Genomic DNA, 24707 nt, shown 5'->3' with positions numbered 1-24707 from the left:
TTTAATGAGCCATAATACATATTTAAACCACTACATATGCGACTTAGGTAATAGACAAATCGAACTTGCATGCTTTATCCTTTAATACAAAATGAAACAACTTCACAATAATCATAATACATTTCCATATAATTCTTTTAGATATTAATCAGTAAGGACTATTCATACCTACTATAATTATTAAGACAAAAATACATGGTCATAATAAATTTAATCATTCCATGCGCACACTACAAAGAATACTTATTATATATATACCTAAAGTTACGTGTTCAACTACAAAGTAGTGATCAATATTTGGACATCTTAACTATTAGTCTCTTAATGTCATCCACGATTAACATTAAAAGCAAATCCTTAGTATCCATGTCTAATCATGCAACCATATTATATAATTTAATAAGTAATCACATATAAATATTTAATGCTTTGTACCATGGCCGAATATGCTAACATGTACTTGTACATAATACGCAATCAACCTTGAAATAGCAATCACATTTAGCATTAAATACATAATAGAACATTTGACCAAATATTCATAAAACACATGCAATACTTCCACTTAGTAACCGAATCAATTAAGCTAGTATATCTGTCCAACACTTTTATTCATTCCACTTTTCATATTTCTATCATAAATTATAACATACACTAAATACATATTATCCTTTTATTTCTCATAACCGAATTTATTCACCTAGTACCACATACACATCCAAGTTTCCCTTAGCAATTTATCATCAACCTAACTCATTAAACCTTTCAATCCAAGAACATGTAAGACCAATTTAGACATAATAAGAAAACCGTTTTCAAGCATATAATATCTGTCACAACATTATTTATTCATAGCACATAACTATAAAACTAAAATAAACATAGCTCATACTTAACACAACCAAATTCAAATATAAGGGTTTAGCCATTTTCGCATGGCTTTTATACATAACCAAAAATAAATCCAACATTTCAAAACACAAACCAGCCTATACATGTCATAATTTAAGTTTAGGTAATAATGTACCAAATAGTAGATAGTGTGATGAACTTGGCTGTCAATCCCCGAGCTTGTAGCTTGACTTTAGAATCTATAAAACAGAGTAAATATAACACACAGAGTAAGCTATCAAAGCTTAGTAAGTCATAAGCAAATAAACAATTCAATGATGTTATCAACTTAAATAAACTAAACCAAAGTACTATATCATTTCATAGTTAAAATCCAGGCACTTATGTATTCATGTTACATACATATAGTCATATATATATATATATATATATTTGTATTTAATTATATTATCACCTTAACCGAATGCCTATATAGCCAAAATTAGCAAATTATTATTTAACCTTCAAGGCCGAATATTCATTGTATACCTAGTTCACATACTCATAATTACATAAACCCATATATCATAATATAATTTCATGTACATATATTAGTCATTTGGCCGAATACGCATAAACACACCTACATATAATTAAGACTCATTCAATAAGGTGCAATAGGCTGAACACACTTACCTTTTTTTGTAGACATCGAACTAACTCATACCTGGCCATTTAGCTCAATTTACATACTCAAACTCGACTTATCTTTGCCCGATGAACCATTCGGAATTGGATAGGACACTCGGATAATCACATAAATCGTACAATGCCAACGTCCCAGACGTGGTCTTACATGTAGTCACATATCGATGCCATTGTCCCAAACAAGGTCTTACTCGTAAACACATATCGGGATCACAAATCGATGCCATGGTCTTACTCGCACACATATATCGGAATCCTATGTCATGACATATGTATCCTAGCTATTCCTAATGTTCATACGGGGCTTTCGAAAGTCGTATCTCGGTTGAATCGAACTCGAAAGTGTAGTAGTCAAATTTAATCATGTTCAGCCATAGCATATTTAAATTCTAACATTTCATAACAACATATAAATATAACATTAAATTACCAATAACACGTCTATTTGCTTATAAACTTCCCTCGGACGTTGTAAAATGGGACGGGGTTGCTAGTTGACAACTTTCGTTTTTCCCCGGTCCAAATCCGATTTCTTTGGTTCTTGATCTTGAATCAAGCTTGGTTATGGTCGAACCCTATCTTGTCTTCTTTCTTTTTCTTTTATGAAGTTTTGGCAATGGTGAAACAAAAGTATGAACACTAATGTTTATGATATATTTTATATTATATTAACTTTTATTGATAGTTTACTAAATTAACCTTAATAAACTTATAACATAGTCATATATTATAAGCCTGTAGCCATCCATTCAACATTGCAATGGGCTATTTACAACTTAAATCCTTCATTTTAAAAAGCCACTAACAATTCACCCTTTTATATATTAAACTACCAAATTTTTAATTTACGCGATTAAGTCCTTTTATTTAATCGGACACCTAAACGATAAAATTAAATCACGAAAATTTCACAGATATAAATTCACACAAAATAAACACAGAATATAGTTTTTAAATATTTTTCTAACTCGGATTCGTGGTCCCGAAACTACCGTTCTGATTAGGGTCTAAATCGGGCTGTTACAATGTGGTATTTATGTTTTGTATTGGTTGGTGTTGGAAATAGTGTAAATTATGCTTGATTTGGAATTGAATTATATGTCTATTGATGCTATGTTTTGTGCCATATGAGTTGTGTAGGTGTGCCTAAGTTTGGGTGGCAAATTGGCTCGGTAAATAGCCTATTTTTGTCCACACAGGCAGAGACACGGGCGTATGTATCAGTTGTGTATGACACATGGTCATGTTACACGGTCGTGTGTCCCCTGGTGTTCAAATTAAAATCAAGTCAGTATGCTCCACAAGGCCTCATACACGGGCATGTGACATGGCCGTGTGGCATAAGTCAGTATACCCTTCAGGATTGGCACGACCTAGTACACGGCTTGGCACACAGGTGTGTATGGCAAATATTAGGGCACACGGGCTAGCCACACGGGTGTGTGTGTTGGCCTTGTGACCCAAGTTAGAGAGTTACACGGGGTCAGACATGAGCTGGGACACGGCCATGTGATCCCATTTCAAATGTCCACACGGCCAGTGACACGGGCATGTCAGTTGGCCGTGTGAGACACACGGACGAGCCACACGGGTGTGTGTCCCCTGTTTTGAGAAAATTTTTAAAGTTTCCCATGTTATCGGTTTACTCCCGAACCACTCCCAAAGCATGTTTAGGGCCTCGCAGGCACGTTATAGGGACATTGTGCTTGAGTTTGAATAATAATTGCATGAAATGTGAAATTATATGTGAATTGGTTGTTTAAATGTTTTATAAATTTGGTAATACTTCGTAACCCTATTCTGGCGTTGAATACGAGTAAGGAGTGTTACAAAACCCTTACGTAAAAATAAGGGGATGATGATTCTATGACAAATTACTACGATTAGTGAAATAAGAATTGTGGCTACGAAAAATGATTCTTAGGGTATGATTTACACTAGTAGTATAGTGCACCTTGTGATTGTGGTTTCGTGCTAGTTGGGTTACAGGGTAAGCTGGTTAGGAACTAACCGAATTGAACTAGAAGAGTTAAAGGCTAATGAGACAATCGAGTAGGTCTCTTGGAAGTGGCAGATTTTGGATAAGACAACTCAGTATGGATGTAACATTTACCAAGTTACATTAGAGACTTGGGTCAAGTTAGAAGAGTACTCTTGTTTGGTTAAAGGGAGTTATCTTCTTCCCTCTTTCCTCTAAAGTATTAAGATCTAGAACTGGAGAAATCGAGAAGCATTTTTTCTTGTTTAAGCTAGATATGAAATTCTGGGTTTTACTAAGTGATCTTTCTCCATGTTGAGGTAAGTTTTATGGCTTTGAAAAAGTAGATCTGCATGAATGCCTAATGAAGTAAGGCTTTGTTTATGGGTTATTTGGGTTTAAAATGATTGTAAAAGTTACTTGAATGTGTTTTAATGGTGATATTCTATTGTACAAGGAAATGGTTGCTGCAATATCTTGTTGAGTGCTGGACTGGAGTCTAAGCTGCCCTTTGAAGTTATTCGTTAAGTCCCTAAGCTGACTCTTGCATGTATGTTGTGTGTTCTAGAAATTTATGTGAAAAGTGATGAAACATGAAACGGAATCTAGATGAATATGGTACGATGGTTCTGATGTAAAACAAGTAATGGATAGGTCTTCTATGTATGAAGACTATGAGGTTTGACTGATCTAAGTGTGTAATAGGAATCTTGAGGCTAAAGAATGATTGTATATGAGTGACTGAAAAGTAAAGTGCATGTGTCTTGAAAGCATGCTATGAAATGTGTTTTTCTGTGCCTGTCTCCATGGAGTCGTCTAAAAGGGGTCCGTTGGGACTTTAAGCCAACCTGCAACAATTTATCAAGGATGTCGTGACACCAAAGGTGTTGTGTAGTGACACTAAATCTCCAAGGTAGTAATATCATTGTTGATTGTTGGAGTGAAGAAGCTAAGGCCACTGCTGAGAATGTCGCGACACCAACTATTCAATGTCATGACATCGAAAACCTTATAGCCATGATTGTGGCACTGTCAAGGGTGTCACGACACTGGTGTCTGACTAGGTGAAAAATACTACAGGCTTAGTTTTATGTCCAATACAAATCAACCATACACTCGAAGGATATTTTTGTCATGTTTTAGGGTTTAATCTTGGTTGTATTAAAGATGCTTTTGTTGTCAAACTTAGAGGAGCCAACTTTATCATCTTTTTAGCTTAGTTTTTATTCTATTCTCCATTTTTTGGGTTTAATTCCTTACCTTTCTTAGCTTGTAGTTGTTGTTGATAGTTTTCTTAGTTTTTACTGTAGCTTTTGCTTCTTTGTACTTAGATACAAAAACCTTATTTTGTATTTTGATTTTCCTTTAAATCCTTCAAAAGATTGTAGCTTTTTTAACAATCAAAAGTGTAAAAATCCTTACTTTAGTTGTGCTTTCTTCTTCATTGTTGTTGTCATCTTCTATAAAAGCTTTATCAAGAGTCCTTAAGATTTTCTTAACCTTGCTTTTTACGCTTTCTTTAATGAATCATTTGAGCATATATTTGAGTGATGTTTGTATGTTGATGATGGTAGTAACTAAATCTCATGGTGGTTAGTTGATGGAAATGTTGCATGATTAGTTTTTTTGGTTAAAAACTAAATCGTAAAATTTGGATTGAATCAGATATACTTTAAAACCTATAATTGACGTGTCTAGGTGAACAACTAGATAGGTGAGACCAAGAGGAGATCGTATTGAGAACCAATTCAATTGTCCTGATTTAGTTTAGTGAGATCGAAAGATAAATCAGACAAAATCGTCTAATTTGGGAAAATGGCGTCTGAAAGGTAAAATTGAACTAATTAGGAGTTTGAACCCTTTAGACCCCTAATCCAAGAATTAACTAGCAACATGGAAATAAATCGACCACTTTAGCTCTTTGAATTGATAATTGTGCACTTTTGATTGTTTTTCAATTTAATCCTAGTTGGCAGATAGCTTAATTAATCTTTGATAATGAATTTTTGTAATAATATTTAGCGAGCAGCTAGCTAGATTTCATAATTACAAGCATTTTTATTGTTAGTCACATTATCACCCAGTCTCTCTTAGGTTCGATAATCAAAACACTCCGTGTTCTATTGTAACAAAAATATTACAACAAACATGTCACACTTGCAAATAACCACTTCAATTCCAATAGTTTTGTGTTGATTCTCTACCTCAGTGCCCGCCGAGACACTGACAAGCTTTGAATTTTGAGTTGAGCTTGTGCTTGAGATTGATTGTATTTGAGCTCGACCAGACTTGATTACACCCCTAAGTGTAATTACTTGTAACACCCCCGTACCCGAGACCATCGCCGGAGTCAAGCACGAAGTGTTACTAAACTTAATTCATCAATTAAACAACTTAAACAACTTATTACCAACCATGCATGACAACCAAGCATATGCACATCACCAATATCAAACATAACATAAATAGCTAGATTTATAAGTCAGAACCATGAGCTCACTAAAGACCAATATATTTGGCCAAATAATAATAACACATGTTATAAAATTAGGTCCCTATACATGCCACTCACTTGATAAATCTAGCATATGTGTTTATACTGTCAAGGTGTTGGCTTGATAGTGTGATGCTGCCTCCGACGGTTTCCAACCCTTAGCTAACCTGACAACACTAAAAGAAATAGAAAGGAGGGGGGGTTAGCTTTATGCTTAGTAAGCTCACATGAAATAATAATAAGCAATTTACTAACATGCTTCCCACAATAAAACTAACTCATTTGTACATTTACACATGTTCTGGTTAAGCTGTTTTCTTGACTAATAGTCACTAAATCATTTATATTTAGAGTTACGGAACTACAAATTAAGATCCGTAAATTTTACCAAAAATTAGACTCATATATCTTTCCACCATAAAATTTTCAGAATTTTTAGTCCAGCCAATAAGTACAGTTTATTATTCAAAATCTCCCCTATTTTGCTGTTTAACAGCTTCGACCTTTCTTCACTAAAATTTATTTATATCATAGTAAAAAACTCAAATGATGTTCTAGTTTGTTTTTATTAAAAGTATACTCATCCAAGATTATAGGCATATAAATTATACCCCAAAATTATTTTTCTATTATTTTTAACAATTTTTCCAAGTTAGAACAGGGGATCTCGAATTCATTCAAACACTGTCTCACAAGAATTCAAATATCACATAATATGGAATTCTTTTGCTTCCCCTGTTTATTTTATGTGAAAATAGACTCAATAAAATTTAATTACATATTTTATTTGAAATTTAATTCAACTTACAAAATTTTTGGTAAATTTTCAAATTCATGCACTGTTGCTGTCCAACACTGTTTTACTACTAAAGTTCACTTTTGCACAATTTCACTTAATCCCTTCCATTTTACCGAGGTTCACTCAAATATCGAGCATATTGCTCATAAATTCAAATAAACATATACTTGCACTTGTTCATCACATAATCACTTTCACATTTATTTTCACTTAATCGATTTCCCGTTGAACTCATCAGAATAATAACAGATACACAATTGCCTGCACATTTTCTCATTTCCACACTTGTAGCCGAAGCTATCTGGTACGCATAGTAGCCTGCACTTAGTACTACACATGCGACCAATTATCCGGTACACGTAGTAGCCTGCACTTAGTACTACACACGTGACCTAACCATCTGATACACGTAGTAGCCTGCACTTAGTACTACACACGTGATCGAAGTTTTCAGGTATGCATAGTAGCCTGCACTTAGTACTACACATGCGACCAATTATCTGGTACACATAGTAGCCTACACTTAGTACTACACACATGACCTCACAATAGCTCATTGGTATCGTTTCTATTCCAAAGGTTCAACTGGAAAATTCCTCACTTTTCAACATTTTACTAAATTGTCCGTAATCAATTTAAATTCATAATTTACATCAAATAATCATTTGATAGGCAGCCACATTTCATATGATATCAAAATATATTAACATAAAAAGAATCGATAGATTATTTATATACGAACTTACTCGAAGTATCGATCTCACTATCCATAGTACCAATTGTCCATTCATAGTATAATAAGACACAACTCAAATAGAAAATCAGCTTTTAAGAATTTACATAACATAAATCACATATTTCATATATCACTTGTCATGTATCATCATTTTCTTGCACTTCATGTAACATTCTTTCATGTCATATTTCCACATCATAAACACCATTCCATCAACTTTTCCAATATATTAAATCATACAATATATGCAATAATAGTAAGAAATATAATTCAAACATAACATTGCATTATTATTATCATACGAACTTACCTCGATACAAAATATTAGCAATCGAGCCTATTCCTTGTAAACTTTGTTTTTCCCTCGATCACGACTTGAATCTCGTTTCTCTTGATCTATAATACCAAATTAATTTATTTAATACATACATTCACCAAAACAGACTTTAATACGAACTTTGGAAAAATTACCATTTTGCCCCTAAACTTTTGTATAATTACACTTTTGCCCCTGGGCTCAGGAATTAAACTTCATCCCTTATTCTTATGTTTTATGACATGCTGATCATTTTTCCCTTCTATGATAACATCAAATTCTCACTCTAACATGTACTTATGACTATTAGGTATTTTTACCGATTAAGCCCTTTTACTCATTTTCACTTAAAACCGAGTAGCACAAGTTGTCTAACATAATTTAAAACCTCATATTCTATCATAAAACACCAACATACACAAATTTAACTTATGGGTATTTTTCCAAATATGAACCGTAGGTTGAATTATTGCTAGCATAAGCTTAATCAAGTTACCGGGATTCCAAAAACGTAAAGAACTTGAAAAACGGGGCTAGAACGGACTTACTATTGAGATTTGAAAGCTTGAAAACCCTAGAAATGGCTTCCCCCATGCTAATTTCGGCCTCCATATGGAGAAGATGACCATTTTGTGTTATTTTTCCCATTTTATTTCATTTAATATACAAATGACCAAAATGCCCTTACTACTAAACTTTCAAAAAAAATACCATCCATGTCCAATTTTTGTCCATAAACTTCAAAATGGTCTAATTACCATTTAAGGACCTTTTATTTAAAAACTCATAACAATTAAACACTTCTAACATGTAAAACTCAACTTTTGCACTTTTTACAATTTAGTCCTTTTGACCAAATTGAGTGCCCAAACGTCGAAATTTTTGAACGAAATTTTCACGAAATCATTCCGTGAAATCGTAGACCATAAAAATATAATAAAAATAAAATTTTCCTCGTCGAATTTGTGGTCCTGAAACCACTGTTCCGACTAAGCCCAAAATCAGGATGTTACATTTCTCCCTCATTTAGGGATTTTCATCCCCGAAAATCTTACCAAAAAAAATGGTTTTGTTTTTTCAATTGGATTCCTCAATCCTATAATCGATGTTAAAGAACTTTCACTCAGGCTAAACTTTTACTACCTCTCTCTTTAAATTTTACAAACAAAAGTCGTAAGTGGTATTCACTTTACAATACTTTTTCTGAAACTTAATCTCTACTAAAAAGCTTATGTACTCAAAAGTCCGATCCATACCATTATGTTACATATACATTCGCACCAGAATCTTTTCGGATTCAAATAGCAAAACTAGTCAATTCATCTCGGCCTCATACTCTTAATAATTTCACACAGTCTAAATTTTTGTCAATTCAACCCTCAGTTACTTTTTATTTCAAGCCTCTTCTGGCTTTCCAAAGAAATCATGATATGAAACTCGGATCTCAATCCAATTAATGGAGATTAAAATTCCATGATATCTAACATTCATAAAGACATGAAATCCTATAAATCTGGTGAGTAGACATTTGGGTATACCAACATAATTTGCATATCTCATAACGTTTAACAAAACTACATATTACTTTCCTCTTTCAAGGACAGGAAGGACTCAGGCAAGAAAATCCATATTAACCTTTTCTATTTCCATTCTAATTCCCAGACGGCAAAAATAATTCTGATGATTCTTGCTATACATCTTTAAACTTTCAACATTTCAAGAATTTGTACTCAAAGATAAACAATGATCGTTTCAACATTTTTTTTATACCCAGATTATCTTCATATTACCAATATCAGATCTTCTTATTCTCAAGTATGCACATCTCATTAAGTTCTAGACATATACTCTATACAGATTGAACAATCAAGTCGACCTTATTCATCCGTAATTGATATTTCAAGAAATTCTCTCTTCTAATCAACAAAACGGTTCAACATACATCATTCCAAATTCACTCATCATGCTAATCAAAGACCATAACCAATGCATTAGCATAAGTAATACTGATACCTCAACTGAATACATTACCTCTGATTAACTCACTTGAAAAAGGAAATTCACCATACACATTGGGACTTGAAAATTCACCACATTATCAGGATCAATTCAGAGGTATTGTCATATTTGTTCTTTATATACATCAATCACAAGCTGAAGGTCATACTCTAAATGCAAGGCATGATCAACAAGTTACAAGATAAAATATCCAGAAAAATCAAGATAGAGAAATCTGAAACAGAGAAGCCAATAATAAAGAAATCCAAGATAAAGAAATCCATGATACGAGAATCCAATTTACAGCACTGCATCAGAAGACCGAGAACCAGACTCATAAAAATATGAAAGTCCCCAATAGTTTTTTTTTCAAAGAAAAGAAATCCAGAATAACGTCATTCCAAACCACTGACAACAAATACAACTGGAACTATATGCTTCTCGTATATATATAAAATCAATCAGAGCAATGATCGGTAGAAATAAAATCATGGCACCATACACAATTTCTCATTGATTCCCAACAGACGGAATATAACAAAATACCAGAGAAAAATAGAACCATGTAGATTATAATTCAATTAGACTAACAACACATTCATCTAAAGTTAAGATCAGGGAACATTTCCTTATTTCGAACATTATTCCTTTAACTATTTCTACCATCCCAAATTCCATAATATTCCCTCACTAAGAAAACCAGTTCATGGGGGAATTTCAATCAATACATTTCTCGACATCATACCAGGATAGATCGTTTTACCAAAATTAACTTTTCTGCTAACTGCGATGTTGCAAAAATTAAACAATCTTTCGGTCAATTCGATATCTTTCTAGATCATGTCTGTACTTATCAACCCATTCTCAATCTCTAATCATACTTATAACCATTCCATCATTGAACTCTTTAGTTTCTCACCTGGAAACTCATTCAACATAAATCTCAGGAATTTCCCTTATAAAACACCACTTTGGTAAGGGGGGAGGGGTCGTAGGGCCTCTAACTCAACTCTCATATACAAATGTAACACAGTTTTCATCATAGCAATCATATTTCAATCATGTCATTCATTTCAAGGAACTAAAATTCATATTGATTTTTACTCACTTTTTAGTTATCTCATTTAAACAAGTGTACTTATACATGTATTTCAATGTTTCCTAGATAATATTACTTATTCATTCATTAAATCAGACAAGTCAAGCACATAATATCATATAAGGGCCAAACAAACATGGATAAGTATATCACAGTCTAAACTTTTATCTTACACATCATCATATACATATCATTCAATTATATATATATCAATCCAAGCAATTTAATACATTTACTCAAGTTATACGAGCTTACCAATCATAATCATCCCAACCAATATACATGAATATTCATCTTATCAATATTTTTGATAAGTTACTCAAACACATGCATTTGTTCAAATAAATCGATCATATACATCATGGAATTATCTATTAATCATGGATAAACTCATTTCACCATGTACACATTTCATGAATCCTCATTCGTACCTTTCCAAGTTTCAGTTCGTCATGACTATACTTTACTCGAATATTTTAGCATCACATTCAACATGCTCTGTGTAGCTCGGTTGGAGAGTACCTTTGTCTAAATAAAGTGGCTCTCATACGCGTCGGGAGACATCACACTATCACGGATCGGTGACATGTATAGTTGGACTTTTTCACATGCTAGATTAGTCTGAGAACCGACTAAACCATAGCTCTGATACCACTAAATGTAACACCCCTATACCCGAGACCATCACCGGAGTCAAGTACGAAGTGTTACTAAACTTAATTCATCAATTAAACAACTTAAACAACTTATTACCAACCATGCATGACAACCAAGCATATGCACATCACCAATATCAAACATAACATAAATAGCTAGATTTATAAGTCAGAATCATTAGTTCACTAAAGACCAATATATTTGGCCAAATAATAATAACACATGTTATAAAATTAGGTCCCTATACATTACACTCACTTGATAAATCTAGCATATGTGTTTATACTGTCAAGGTGTTGGCTTGATAGTGTGATGCTGCCTCCGACGGTCTCCAACCCTGAGCTAACCTGACAACACTAAAAGAAATGGAAAGGAGGGGGGGTAAGCTTTATGCTTAGTAAGCTCACATGAAATAATAATAAGCAATTTACTAACATGCTTCCCACAATAAAACTAACTCATTTGTACATTTACACATGTTATGGTTAAGTTGTTTTCTTGAGTAATAGTCACTAAATCATTTATATTTAGAGTTACGGAACTCCAAATTAAGATCCGTAAATTTTACGAAAAACTAGACTCATATATCTTTCCACCATAAAATTTTCAGAATTTTTAGTCCAGCCAATAAGTACAGTTTATTATTCAAAATCTCCCCTATTTTGCTGTTTAACAGCTTTGACCTTTCTTCACTAAAATTTTGTACTTTTTACAATTTAGTCCTTTTGACCAAATTGAGTGCCCAAACGTCGAAATTTTTGAACGAAATTTTCACTAAATCATTCCGTGAAATCGTAGACCATAAAAATATAATAAAAATAAAATTTTTCTCGTCGAATTTGTGGTCCTGAAACCACTGTTCCGACTAAGCCCAAAATCAGGATGTTACATTACTACTTTAGTAGTTATACTTTCATCTAATTATTCTCTAGAGTTCAAACACACCTTAAAATTTTCCTGCATTAATGCATGCCATTCAAGAAATCATATCTCTTTTGATTTACATGATGTTTTTAGAGTTTAAAAGCTTATCAAGAAAAGGGTATGATCCTTTTCTTGATGTTCAATCTTATCTTCCCCTAATACCAAGCAAGTCAAACTCTTCATTATAATAGCAAAATGTTCGGTGAAACACTTGTATCTTAGCTAGCTAGGTTGTCCAAATTCAGATCAATTAAATTTTCTTGTAACTTCAAAAAAGATGCTGAAGGCTACTTTCATTATCTAAGACATGGCTGACCATCATAAAACATAAACAAAGGTGACTACTAAGTGAATAATTATTTGTTTTTTTTTTCCAAGAGGGTTGCAATTCAAGGATAACCAAATAGATGAAAAGGATACAAATGCCTAAATTGAAACTCTAAAGTTGTTGAATGCGATGATTATATTAATCAATTGAACTAAGCTTTATATTCGATCATAAGTGTGTGATTATAAGTTTATAAGTTGTATGTTCTAAAGCTCAATGTTTCATCAAATGAAACTTTGTCAATAGACAGTTTCCTAATAATCAAGTGCTTGGTTTAAAATTTCATTAGAACTAATTTTGTGACAAATCAATGATGATAATGGTTGTTTGATTACTCAATCAATGATTTGTAATATTTGTGATACCTAACCTTTTTCAAATAAAACGTTTAAAGTAATAATTTAACTTTCCTAAAAAAATAATTTAATGAAATAAATCTTTACAAATAATTGTGGTAATCTGCACTAACATTTTAACTAGACAGCTTTGTTCTGTTTTGCAAATTCCAAAAGACTTAATCAACTTATTAGGGGATTTATTATTTATTTATATCATTCATCTCCAAAGAGGAAGGGAATCATATACTAGGAGCTTTATCAATATCCAAGTTGAATAGATTAATTTTTTAGAAAAATATGCTAAATATCATAGATGTATATTAGTGGATGAACAAAAACCTTTGAATTTATGATCTCCTCTCCTTTCATGATTTATGGTTGTGACATAAATTTGAAACGTGAAAATCTTTATGTTTGTTTTGAATTCTGTGTTTTTTTTTTCTTTTATGTTTTCAGATATTTTACCTTTCGAAAATAAAAAAAACCATCACATAAATAATATTAGAGTAAATTAAACTATCAATTATTAAATTATGGGTAAATTTTCATTTTGATAAGTTGACCAAAAAAAGTTATAATTTGGTCACTATATTATTCAAAAAATTTCATTTAAGTCACTGGACTATTAAAATAAATACTACGTGGCTTTCTTTGTACCAAAAGTTTTCTTTTCACTTCTCTTTTAAAGTTCAACTTTTTCTTTTCATAAAATAACTTTGACATTAGGAATCTCCGAACCAAAATTCAAACAAAATTTTTTTCAATTTTCGACGGTAATTGTTAGATTGATTTGGAACTAAGGTATGTTATTCTACTAGTTGATGGGTACTAATCTACCGTACCAATCATCGAATCATCACTCGTAGCTCGTTGGTAATTTTTTTAAAAACTTTAACCCAATAACTTAAATATATATTTTTAAATAATTTAACAATTAAAATAAATTTTTTTAAATAATTTAATGACTAAATTATAACTTTAACTAATAATATAGCTTCCCATAAGATGGCATATTATGGAGTGGCTTAGGCTGTCGAGCAGTCCACATTTCAACCAACCTTTTTGATCATTTAATTTATTTTCAAAGTAAGGGTTGGAGTTGGACACCTCTAAATTCATTATTCTCTTCAACTGCTCTAATCCCATTCGACGCATTCACCTCTTTACAATTACATATCAACAAATTCTCTTTTTAATAATTACATCCACATCCACATCCACAAATATTTTTCTTCATATAACTATAATTATAAATACCAGTTAAGGAAATACTTATAAGAAGAAATTACAATTAATAATTTTTTAAAGTTAATTAAATTAATAGCTAAATAATGTTTGTAAGCATCAATTAAACAAATCTTTACATGTAAAACATTTTATAACTTTCCCAAAATGGATGAAGTCTTGGTTAGTTAAAATATTAGAAAAGTCCTAAATTATTCAAAATTTTAAGAATAAGATTTTTTTATTGTATTTAAATTAAATTTCACTTTACAGAAAGATATTATTTAAAAATTAGTATTTATAAAAATATTTTTTATTAAATAAAATGATAAAAATGAGAAATTTTTTATTGTATTAACACAAAAACTCTACAAAAGCTATGATGACATAAATGTTGAATTGTGTAGAAGGAAAGACATAAGAAAGAGAGAGAAAATAAGACAACAAATCTGACCCTCTAAACTTAAAACTTAAAAGTCCATGTTCCAAAACTCAGATATATGAACAAAGAAACAAAATGTTGATAGAACATTAATAGAGCTGAGTGAAAAAGGAGAAATAAAAAAAGAGAAATAAAAAAAGAGAAAGAAAAAAGGGGAAAATTCTTTGTTCAAAGGTCACCACCGTCTTCTTCATAAAAAACTTGGATCTTATTTTAAACAAACCAGACACTTACCACCCAACTTCTCCCCACTTTGTCTTTTTCTTCTTGTCAAATTTTACCTCTTTTGCTGTTTTCCTTCTCTCTGGGTCTATAGTAAGATTGTTGGCAACTGTTTCTCTTTGGGCTCTTCTGTTCTTCTTTAATCTGACTATCATTTGCTTGATTTTTTGTTTGGAACTTTAAAGAAAGGGTAAAGCAGAGATGCCCTTGGACTGTGAATTTTCCTAGAGTTTTGTCAGGTTGGTTTTTTCCCCTTCTCTGGGTATCGATTGTTTTCTTTTAAATTCATCTTTTTAGTGGTCTGTGGATCTGCTGTATGGCTTTTAATTTTTATACTGTAAAGATGATCATTTGGAAGTTCGATGATTTTTGAGGTGATAATAACGATGTAAATAGGCTTGTATGCTTTGATACTAAACTTCTACTTGTTGTTTGTCTATACTTGATTTCCAGTTTATTTTCTAGTTATTGGAGTATGAAAGGTTGTGTTTAACTTAAGGTATAGGGAAACATTAAACTTAATTCAATTACACATATTTTGTTCTTTCAAGATGGTCCCTTTTTTTTTCTCTGATTCGGAGTTGATAGTCGCCTATTATAATCATGAAAATGTGCATTTTGACTATGTTCTGGACTTGGTTGCCATTGGTTCTCATTCTAAATCTAGCCAGCCTATATAGTCCTGGTGGATGGAGTTAAATCTTGATGAAATTGAGAGAGAAGAGTAGATTAGCATGATTGTGATTCATAGCCGGTCCTTTTTATTTTTTATTTATCTTTATAGGTTGCTTTTTCTTAATTGCAGCATTATTAAGGAGATAGAAAAGGAAGAGATTATGAGGGTGAGGAACAAATACAGGAAATCAACAGCTTTCCCTTGCAATGTAGGGAGCAGATGTTCAATTTCTATCGTTGTGTGGAGCTTGGTGGGATTTCTTCTTATGCTTCAAATCTACTCTCTTATTAGCCACAGAAATACTGTCAGCGGAGATGTCAAATTGCATATGAGTCGTCATCCACTAGTCCGGGAACTTGAACAAGTGGAGGAGGAGAATATTCAAATCCCCCCTCCTAAGGGAAAACGGTCCCCACGTGCTGCAAAACGGAGACCCAAGCGAACTACCACTCTGGTTGATGAATTTCTTGATGAGAATTCCCAGATTCGGCATGTATTCTTTCCAGATATGAAAACTGCTATAGATCCACTGAAGGATGCAGGAAATGATAGCTTCTACTATTATCCAGCGAGAATATGGTTGGATACGGAAGGAAATCCTATTCAAGCTCATGGAGGTGGCATGATATATGATGAAAGATCCAGTGCATACTATTGGTATGGAGAGTATAAAGATGGACCCACCTACCATGCTCATAAAAAGGGTGCAGCACGAGTAAGTTTATAATTGGAATACACAATCTAATTTACAATATAGCAAAGCTGTAACTAGCCCTTATGCATCGACCAAGTTACTGATATTCCTTGAAGAACCACCCATATGAGTTCTGCCTGAGCAAGGGTTATTGCTTAAACTACCACAGTACTATTATTTGCTTAGCTTGGTTTACTATGACTGGGGAGCTAATGCTGGTTTGTTATTTTTCGACAACAGACATATTTGAGAAATAGGACTTTTGTGATTTTTACGAGTTAAGTCTTAATAAATTAGAGTTTTAATATATATATTGTGTCTGGAAGAGAAGGCCTTAGGTGTAGGAGTTGAACGGTGGAAAAGCCGTAGGTTTATGGATTCTGGTTCTGCTGTCAATGAAGAATATGTTGCTTGCCTTCTATGACTGGAGCAAGTCCACAGAAATAGAGAACCTAGATGTAGATTTTTTTCTTTGTGGGTGAGGAAAATGTTTTGAGGATTTAAGGGTGAATAGTATTTGAGGACTATGGGTTTTATCAGTTAGATGAAGATGAGACCGATCTAGTTGCAGAAACTCTGAAAAGGAACTGGGAATCACATAAATAGAAAAATGAATGAATAAGGATATAGAGATAAAAGAGTGAAACAAGGATTATAGACATCCGTTCCCCATTGCTAAATGATTTACAAATTCATCAATATGGGCCTCTTAAAGTGTGACGTATTGGCCTGGTTGTGACTCGTATAAAGCCTCTCTTAGAAGTACTAAACTCCTATATAAGGAACTAGTGAATGCAAGTAGCAAAGTTTCAGCTGTTTTTCTTCGTATGATATACATTATTATTAGTGTGTTTGGGGTATTGTTTCATGCTTATTGGTATCTTATAATAGACAGCCCATATTTTTAGTACAAAATGCAAAATACAATGGACTCTAAGGACACATTTTGTAGGTGCTTTGTTAATTCCTTCTTTTGAAACTTCATGTTCAAATCTTTATGTCACGTCCAAATTATTGTCATGGAATGCAACAACAATTTGGATGCAGAGAAGTTCATCTTCTCTGCAAAGTTTACTTGTTTAGAAATGGAGAAGCTCAATTCTGAGCCTAATACAAGATGCCTGCCTTCTTTTGAAACTTCATGTTCAAATGTTTACGTTACGTCCAAATTATTGTCATGGAATGCAACAACAATTTGGATGCAGAGAAGTTCATCTTCTCTGCAAAGTTTACTTGTTTAGAAATGGAGAAGCTCAATTCTGAGCCTAATACAAGATGCCTGCCTATGCACCAGGAAACTGATCAGATCCTTGCAGAATTATTAGTTTGACTTAGTTTGGATTTTAGGCTTCCTTGGTTGGTTTAGTTTGTAGATCGAACAAGTATCTTGGTTCCATTGGACTTCTTATGTTTTCCGGTTGATTTATGCAAAAAAATTTTCTCTTCCTATTGAAGAAAAAAAACATATGTTTCAACTATAAGCTTGAGTTATGAGTAGCTAATGGAGCTATCATCTCTATCACTAACTTTTTAAGTTGCATGATGCTTGTGATACTAGAACAACCCCATTGTGCAATTTCTGAATGCGTAAGGTTTCAGTGTATATGTCAAAAGATGGTTATATAGGTGTAATGATATGGAATATTAATGCTTTTATCCAGACTAAACACTTGGTCACATGTTATATTATCCTATTTACCGTAGTGGCAACGAAGCGCCTTTTCCATGTCTTCATATTTGTTTAATTTCCATTTCGTAAAAGTGCAATGCCTTCGATGGCGTTACAAAAATACGTAATATTGTCGAGTTCACTTGAGATTAGGATTTGTGATTGAAATTGGAGAGATTATATTCCATATTTTATTTTGCCTAGCTGCCGCAAGTGATGGAGACATAAGTATGTGAATGTCATGGTTTTACTGCACTAGTAAGGTTCCTTATAAACTTGTTTTCGAACAATAGAAGAGAAGCATTTCAACTTGTTTTCGAACAATAGAAGAGAAGCATTTCATTGTTGTTAAGGTTGCCTCTATTGATGTAGTTTCTGTTACAGGAATTTGTATAACTTCTTGGTAATTATTATTCAAAGAGATATAAATAGAGCTCCGTTATCGTTGGATTAAGCAGACCATTCTGGTAGTAAATAAAAAATCTTTTAGCCTCTTCTTTCATTACTTCATTCTCAAAGGAAGATAAATACTATGTAATTACAATTTATTCCCTGTAGAATCATCTCCCACTCTAAGCATCATTAACTTCAAGATGACTTCTGAACCTATATTTTGCATATCTAATTCTTTAGTTTTAAGAGGTTTTCGTTGAATAGTTTGGTTATCTTGTAATCAGGTTGACATCATAGGAGTTGGTTGCTATTCTTCCAAGGATTTGTGGACATGGAAAAATGAGGGCATCGTGTTGACTGCAGAAGAGTTGAATGAAACCCATGATTTACACAAATCAAATGTGTTGGAGCGGCCAAAAGTTATCTACAATGAGAACACAGGAAAATACGTAATGTGGATGCATATTGATGACGCCAACTATACTAAAGCTGCTGTTGGTATTGCTGTTAGTGATTACCCAACAGGTCCTTTTGATTATCTCGGTAGCCAAAGACCCCATGGATACGAGAGCAGGGACATGACTGTCTTCAAAGATGATGATGGTGTAGCATATCTAATATATTCATCCGAAGAAAATAGTGAACTTCACATTGGACCACTAACCAAGGATTATCTAGATGTCAAGCCTGATATGCGAAGGATTCTTGTCGGGCAGCACAGAGAAGCCCCTGCTCTGTTTAAGTACAGGGGGACTTATTACATGATCACCTCTGGTTGCACTGGATGGGCACCAAATGAAGCACTTGCTCATGCAGCTGACTCAATCATGGGACCATGGGAGACGATGGGAAACCCCTGCATCGGAGGGAACAAAATGTTTCGACTTGCAACATTTTTCGCGCAGAGTACATTTGTGATCCCTTTGCCTGGGATTCCAGGTTCGTATATTTTCATGGCAGACCGGTGGAATCCAGCTGACTTAAGTGACTCGAGATATGTATGGTTACCTTTAATAGTTGGAGGCCCTGCTGATCGGCCTTTTGAGTTCAATTTCGGATTTCCACTATGGCCGAGGGTTTCCATATATTGGCATCGGAAGTGGAGACTTCCCTCGAGTTGGAGAGTGACAAAATGATTCTCATTTTTCTTCTTTCCAAATATTTGGTTTAGTGTATTGTATATTAAGGCTCTTCACCTATTCTTTCACTGGTTCGCATGGTTGTCTCTATGATTTTGCCGAGCCTTTTCCGAGCTCACGCACCGCAATAATTTGATGTACATGTTCGATATCTTGCACTGCCAGTGAACTTAGAGTTTCTTCTGTATGTAGGTAACATTAGCTTATGAGGATTGTAGATTTTGACAGAGAAATATACTATTTGGTTGAGACTTGAGAAACATTTTCCTAAATAATTTGCCCACAGTTGCTCAATCTCATGCCATTTTTCTCATCACAGAATGAAATAGAAGGCTAATGTTGGGCTGAAAGGGATACGGGAGACAGTAGATAATATTACAAATTTACAAAATAAAACTGGTAGTAAGGAAAAGGTTTTTTACAAAGAAAGAGAGGATGGTGGGTAAAAGTAGATATTAAGAGAGATGATGGATGAGAAGTGGATAGAGAAAGGTTTTTCTAACTATTTTCAATGCCTTCCTTAGGCTTCTTTCATCTCTGTTTATAAGAGAATTTTTGAATTCTATTTAATTTTCTTTGAATCTTGCACAATTTTTCTGATAAGGATGATGTCTCATCATTGATTTGATGATTTTAGTCATGACATAGTTGTTTTCACGTTGTTTCTTTTTTTGTTTAAACTTGGATGTTGCTTTCCTAAACTGTTGCTTTCCCAAGTTGTTTCTTTTTTTGTTTGAACTTGGATGTTGGTTTTCAAGTTGCTTTATTTTTTGTCTAGACATTGATGTTGCTTTCCTATGTTGCTTCCTTCATATTTTTATTGATTTCTTCCAATTGGCTTTTATCCTTCATGAATATTATCTAAATTCATTTCTTTAATTTCATCTAGATGTAATGAATTGATTGATAGTCTTGGTGAGTTCTAATTTTTCCACGTATTCTTGATTTCTTCTATTATGTGATGGAAAATTATCAATCTTCATATCAGCTATCTTTTTTAATAGTTGAACTGATTTTTTATTTCTATCATCATGAGTGTATCCGACTCCAGTATCATATGCTAATATTCTTCTTTCATCAGTCCAGAGGCTATAAGTTTTTTGCTGAAGTAAATATTGGCTTTGGTCATTCAATCTATTCCTGCTTGAATTTGATAATAATTGGGATTATTGTAACACTTGGCAATATTTTTTTGTCAAGTGTTCTTTCTCCTCTTTAGCGGCTGAAAGGTTAGAACCTCTAATCATTTTTTTAATGATTTAAATTTGATATCGCTGATAAAATTTTTCTTTTTCAGCTATACCAATAAGATTGCTGATTTCAAGATGAAAATAATAATAAATATTATCTTAATATATCGTATGTAATAATATAGTTTTAATAAATGCAGAAAAATCTTCTAATAAATGGAAAGAAAAATTTTGAACTGTTATTTCTTTAACAAAATCCATTCAATACTGCTTATATCAAATGGTTCATGATCAAGTCTAAACTTTATAATAGGAAATTTTTCATTTAAATCGTTTGTGAAAACATAAGCTTGTAGAAAGTATTCTGAAAAAGTTTTTTGAAGTTAAGCTTGCTGGTTGCAAATAACTCCATTTATTTTTGTAAATATTTCTACAGACAGAATATTTCTAACCTAATTATATAAACATAACTTATTTTATTCAAATCCACTCGGTCGAGTCTGGACTAATTTGAATGTCCTTGTTTTTATTGAAACTAGCATGGTTCGACATAGGTGTTTAGATGAAAACTTTTAACATTTTATAGAATTTTAAAATGCTACTATTTTAATTTTTTTATTTGGTTTAAATAACTATGTAAAGGAAAATTCAAGTTATCATAATTTTACAAATTAAGAAATAATTATTTTAAAATAAATAATATAAAAATGTTGAATATAGGTATCATTAGATCTGTAAAAAAATATAAATATTTTTAGTAAAATAAAATATTAAGATTTTATATTAGAATTAAATAAAAATAATTTTTGAAATTTAAATTTTTTATATTAGAGTGGGACTGTGTTTAAATGAACAAAATTACGGAGAATTTTTAAAAATCAACTCTTTAAGTGGAACTTTAAAAAGGAAATTAAGTTATTGAGATTTCCTCTTGAGCTTACACTCAACTTTTGAAATTCTTCAATATTTTTATTCAAACTAGTAAATTCATTTTTAGAATTTTGAACTTTGATAAAGATAAAACTCCTCTAAATCCCTTATCTAATCATGCTTCGTATTAGGTTGATCATTTATTTGTGTCAAATTATACAATAAAAATTTAAAGATTCAAATATATTCTAAATTCTTATACACTTTGTACATTTAAAATTTAAAATTTTTACTTTTACTTTCAAGAATTTTAGCTCTTCTATTCTTTAGATTTAAAAATCCGTTTTCAAATTATATATAATCATGTAACATTTTAATCGAAAAGTTAACAACATTAACTATTTGGATTAATTAGTAATATTATAAAAATATAGATAAAAAATTAAGTTACAAATTAAAGGATAGAGATTAAATATCAAATTTAAACATGTTAAAAGGGCCAAAATTGAAATTTAACCATTTTTATAAAATATAAGAAAAAGAAAAGAAAGTGATCACAATAGTTTGCCATGTGTCAACATATAGAGTTATACAGATTTAAGAAAATATTTACATATTTATAATTAAATTCAAATTCAAATATTATTATTTTTAATAATTATGGTTGGAATAGTATAAATTATAATTAACTCCATTACAAGTATTTTTTAATGAAAACAAATGGTCCAAAAGAGTGAGGTCATATAATTATTCATTAATAAAGGAATTGTTAGTATATAATAATAGAGGTGTGCATGGCGGGGCCATCCGGCCCAGCCCGAAGGCCCACCCAAAATTTGGGAGGGTTTGGGCAAAAATATAGGCCCGAGAAATTGGCTCGGGAAAAAATTTAGACCCGTTTAAAAAACGGGCCGGGCCTCGGGTAAGGTATTTTTGGCCCGAGCCAGGCCCGGCCCGAATTCACTACATGACAAAAAATATATTTTTTAATATTATTTCCTTATTATTTTCTCCCTATTTTACTATTATATTGCTACTATTTTGTTGTTATTGTTTGGATATTGTATAAAATTTATTTTATTGTTAATTTTTTTTATTATTTTAAACACATTTGTTAATTTTGTTACTATTTTAGAACCATTTTCTTGTTAAGTTGCATCTATTTTAGTGTTATTTAAGTATACATATTTTTTAAAATTTATTTTCATATGTTGAGAAATATTTATTTTGATGTTTTTAGTATTTTTGATAGTTTATATATATTTTAAAATTATATAAAAAATAATATAAAAATTAATATGGGCGGGCCGGATCGGGCCCGGGTTTTAATATTTTTATTCGGGTCGGGCTTGGACAAAATTTTAGGCCGATTATTATATAATATGAAGGAAAAGGAAACATGTAGGTAGGAAGATAGGGGGGTTATAAGGAAATGCCAAGATAATTAGGTTGATGAGGGCGTGCTCAGCAAGTAAACCATGAAGTAAGACCCGGCCCATGCACTCCTCTATATAATAAGGGATTGAGTATTAATAAAGGCCCATTTTCGAAATTATTTATGAAAATAGGCCGTTTCAAAAAATAATAATAGGTATGGACTGAAAACCCAAAAATGCATTGACATGGACACGTTTTCAGGGAAAACCCAAAAAAATGTTTCCATGTCAGCGCTTTTTTCCTTGTGTCAAGCAAAAGCTTGCTGATGTGGACGTGTTTTAGTAAAAAGTGCTGACGAGGACACACTTTTGATCGTGTAATCCCCCAGCGGTCACCTCCAATGGTCGTTTAAAAATCTGACTGTTGGGTCTAACGGCCAGGAAAAAAAGAGTATAAAATCCCCCAACCCAATTTTTTCACACCAATTTTATTATTCTTCCAAATTTCTCTCTATATATTTCAAAAAAGCTTTCAAAGCTCTCTAAATTTTTTATTTTTGTCTGAATTAGTATTATTTTTTTATAATTTCCAAAAAATTTGACAGTGTTAGCAATGGTCCGACAATTAATTCGTCTCGATGATAAACATATCTCCGTTGACCAAATGCAAATGGTAAGGGTTAATTTTATTTTTTTAATATCATTTAATTTTATAATTTAATTAAATTTTTTAATAATTCTTTTTATAATAGCCGGTAAATTGAGTGTTACAATGTTTTATTCGTAATTTACCTGGTCATTTATCACTGTTGATTGAAAATTACTTGAGGGAAGTGGGTTTTTGGCATGTGGCTAATGTAGGTTAGGGGTGCAAGTTGGACCTGAAACTCATCAGCGCGTTTGTGGAGAGGTGGAGACCCAAGACACACACATTTCATCTTCCATGTGGAGAGTGTAACATCACTTTGGAGGATGTACAATTACAGTTGGGGTTACCAGTGGATGGATCCGTACTCACCGGGTCTGCTCAATCTGCTGATTGGGGAGCTGTATGTTACGATCTTTTGGGTGCGATTTCAAATATTATTTATGGAGGTCAGATCAATATGGGCTGGTTACAAGAGACATTCCCAGTGCTAAGGGATGATTCGACTAAAGTAAAAAGAGTACGATATGCTCGGGCGTTCATCCTTTAGATCCTCGAAAGTTATTTGATACTGGACAACTCACGAAACCTCGTACGTTTAAGGTGACTACTGAAACTCATTGATTTTAAAGCAACTGCCGAACTCAACTGGGGGTCTACCATGTTGGCGACATTGTACTGGGAGATGTGTCAAGTGACACAACTAAATAAAATCAAAATCGGAGGTTACCTCTCACTGCTACAATCATGGGCTCGATTTCACTTTCCATTTTTATGTTCTCGAGTGGACCACCCGTGTACATTCATGATAGGACTGACCCGATTAAGCAACAACTAAAAAAATAGTGGAATAAATTGAGAAATTGAACACACAAAATTAACGTGGAAAAACCCCTCCAAAGAGGATAAAAAATCACGAGCAAAGATAATTTTACTATAATGGCAAAAGAATGAAAAGTA

General features: G+C 32.5%; 1 protein-coding gene across 1 annotated transcript; it reads left to right on the top strand.

Moving 5' to 3' along the window:
• Positions 1-14860: 14860 nt before the first annotated feature.
• LOC107924392 (uncharacterized) lies at positions 14861-19927 on the top strand. The gene is made up of 3 exons (XM_016854828.2): positions 14861-15333; positions 15900-16485; positions 18811-19927. The coding sequence occupies exons 2-3, from the start codon at positions 15931-15933 to the stop codon at positions 19660-19662; spliced, it is 1407 nt and encodes a 468-aa protein (XP_016710317.1). The 5' UTR covers positions 14861-15333; positions 15900-15930; the 3' UTR covers positions 19663-19927.
• The last annotated feature ends 4780 nt before the right edge of the window (positions 19928-24707 follow it).

This window comes from Gossypium hirsutum, chromosome A12 (assembly GCF_007990345.1).
Source record: "Gossypium hirsutum isolate 1008001.06 chromosome A12, Gossypium_hirsutum_v2.1, whole genome shotgun sequence".
NCBI classification, from domain to species: domain Eukaryota; kingdom Viridiplantae; phylum Streptophyta; class Magnoliopsida; order Malvales; family Malvaceae; genus Gossypium; species Gossypium hirsutum.
Note: the sequence above shows the minus strand (reverse complement) of the source record. Positions and strands in the feature narration are given on the sequence as shown.

Bases quoted from the DNA above. Each gene is read 5' to 3' on its own strand.
- LOC107924392 (XM_016854828.2), top strand. From the start codon at position 15,931: ATGAGGGTGAGGAACAAATACAGGAAATCAACAGCTTTCCCTTGCAAT. The intron at 16,486-18,810 runs GTAAGTTTATAA...TCTTGTAATCAG, and splicing joins ATAAAAAGGGTGCAGCACGA to GTTGACATCATAGGAGTTGG.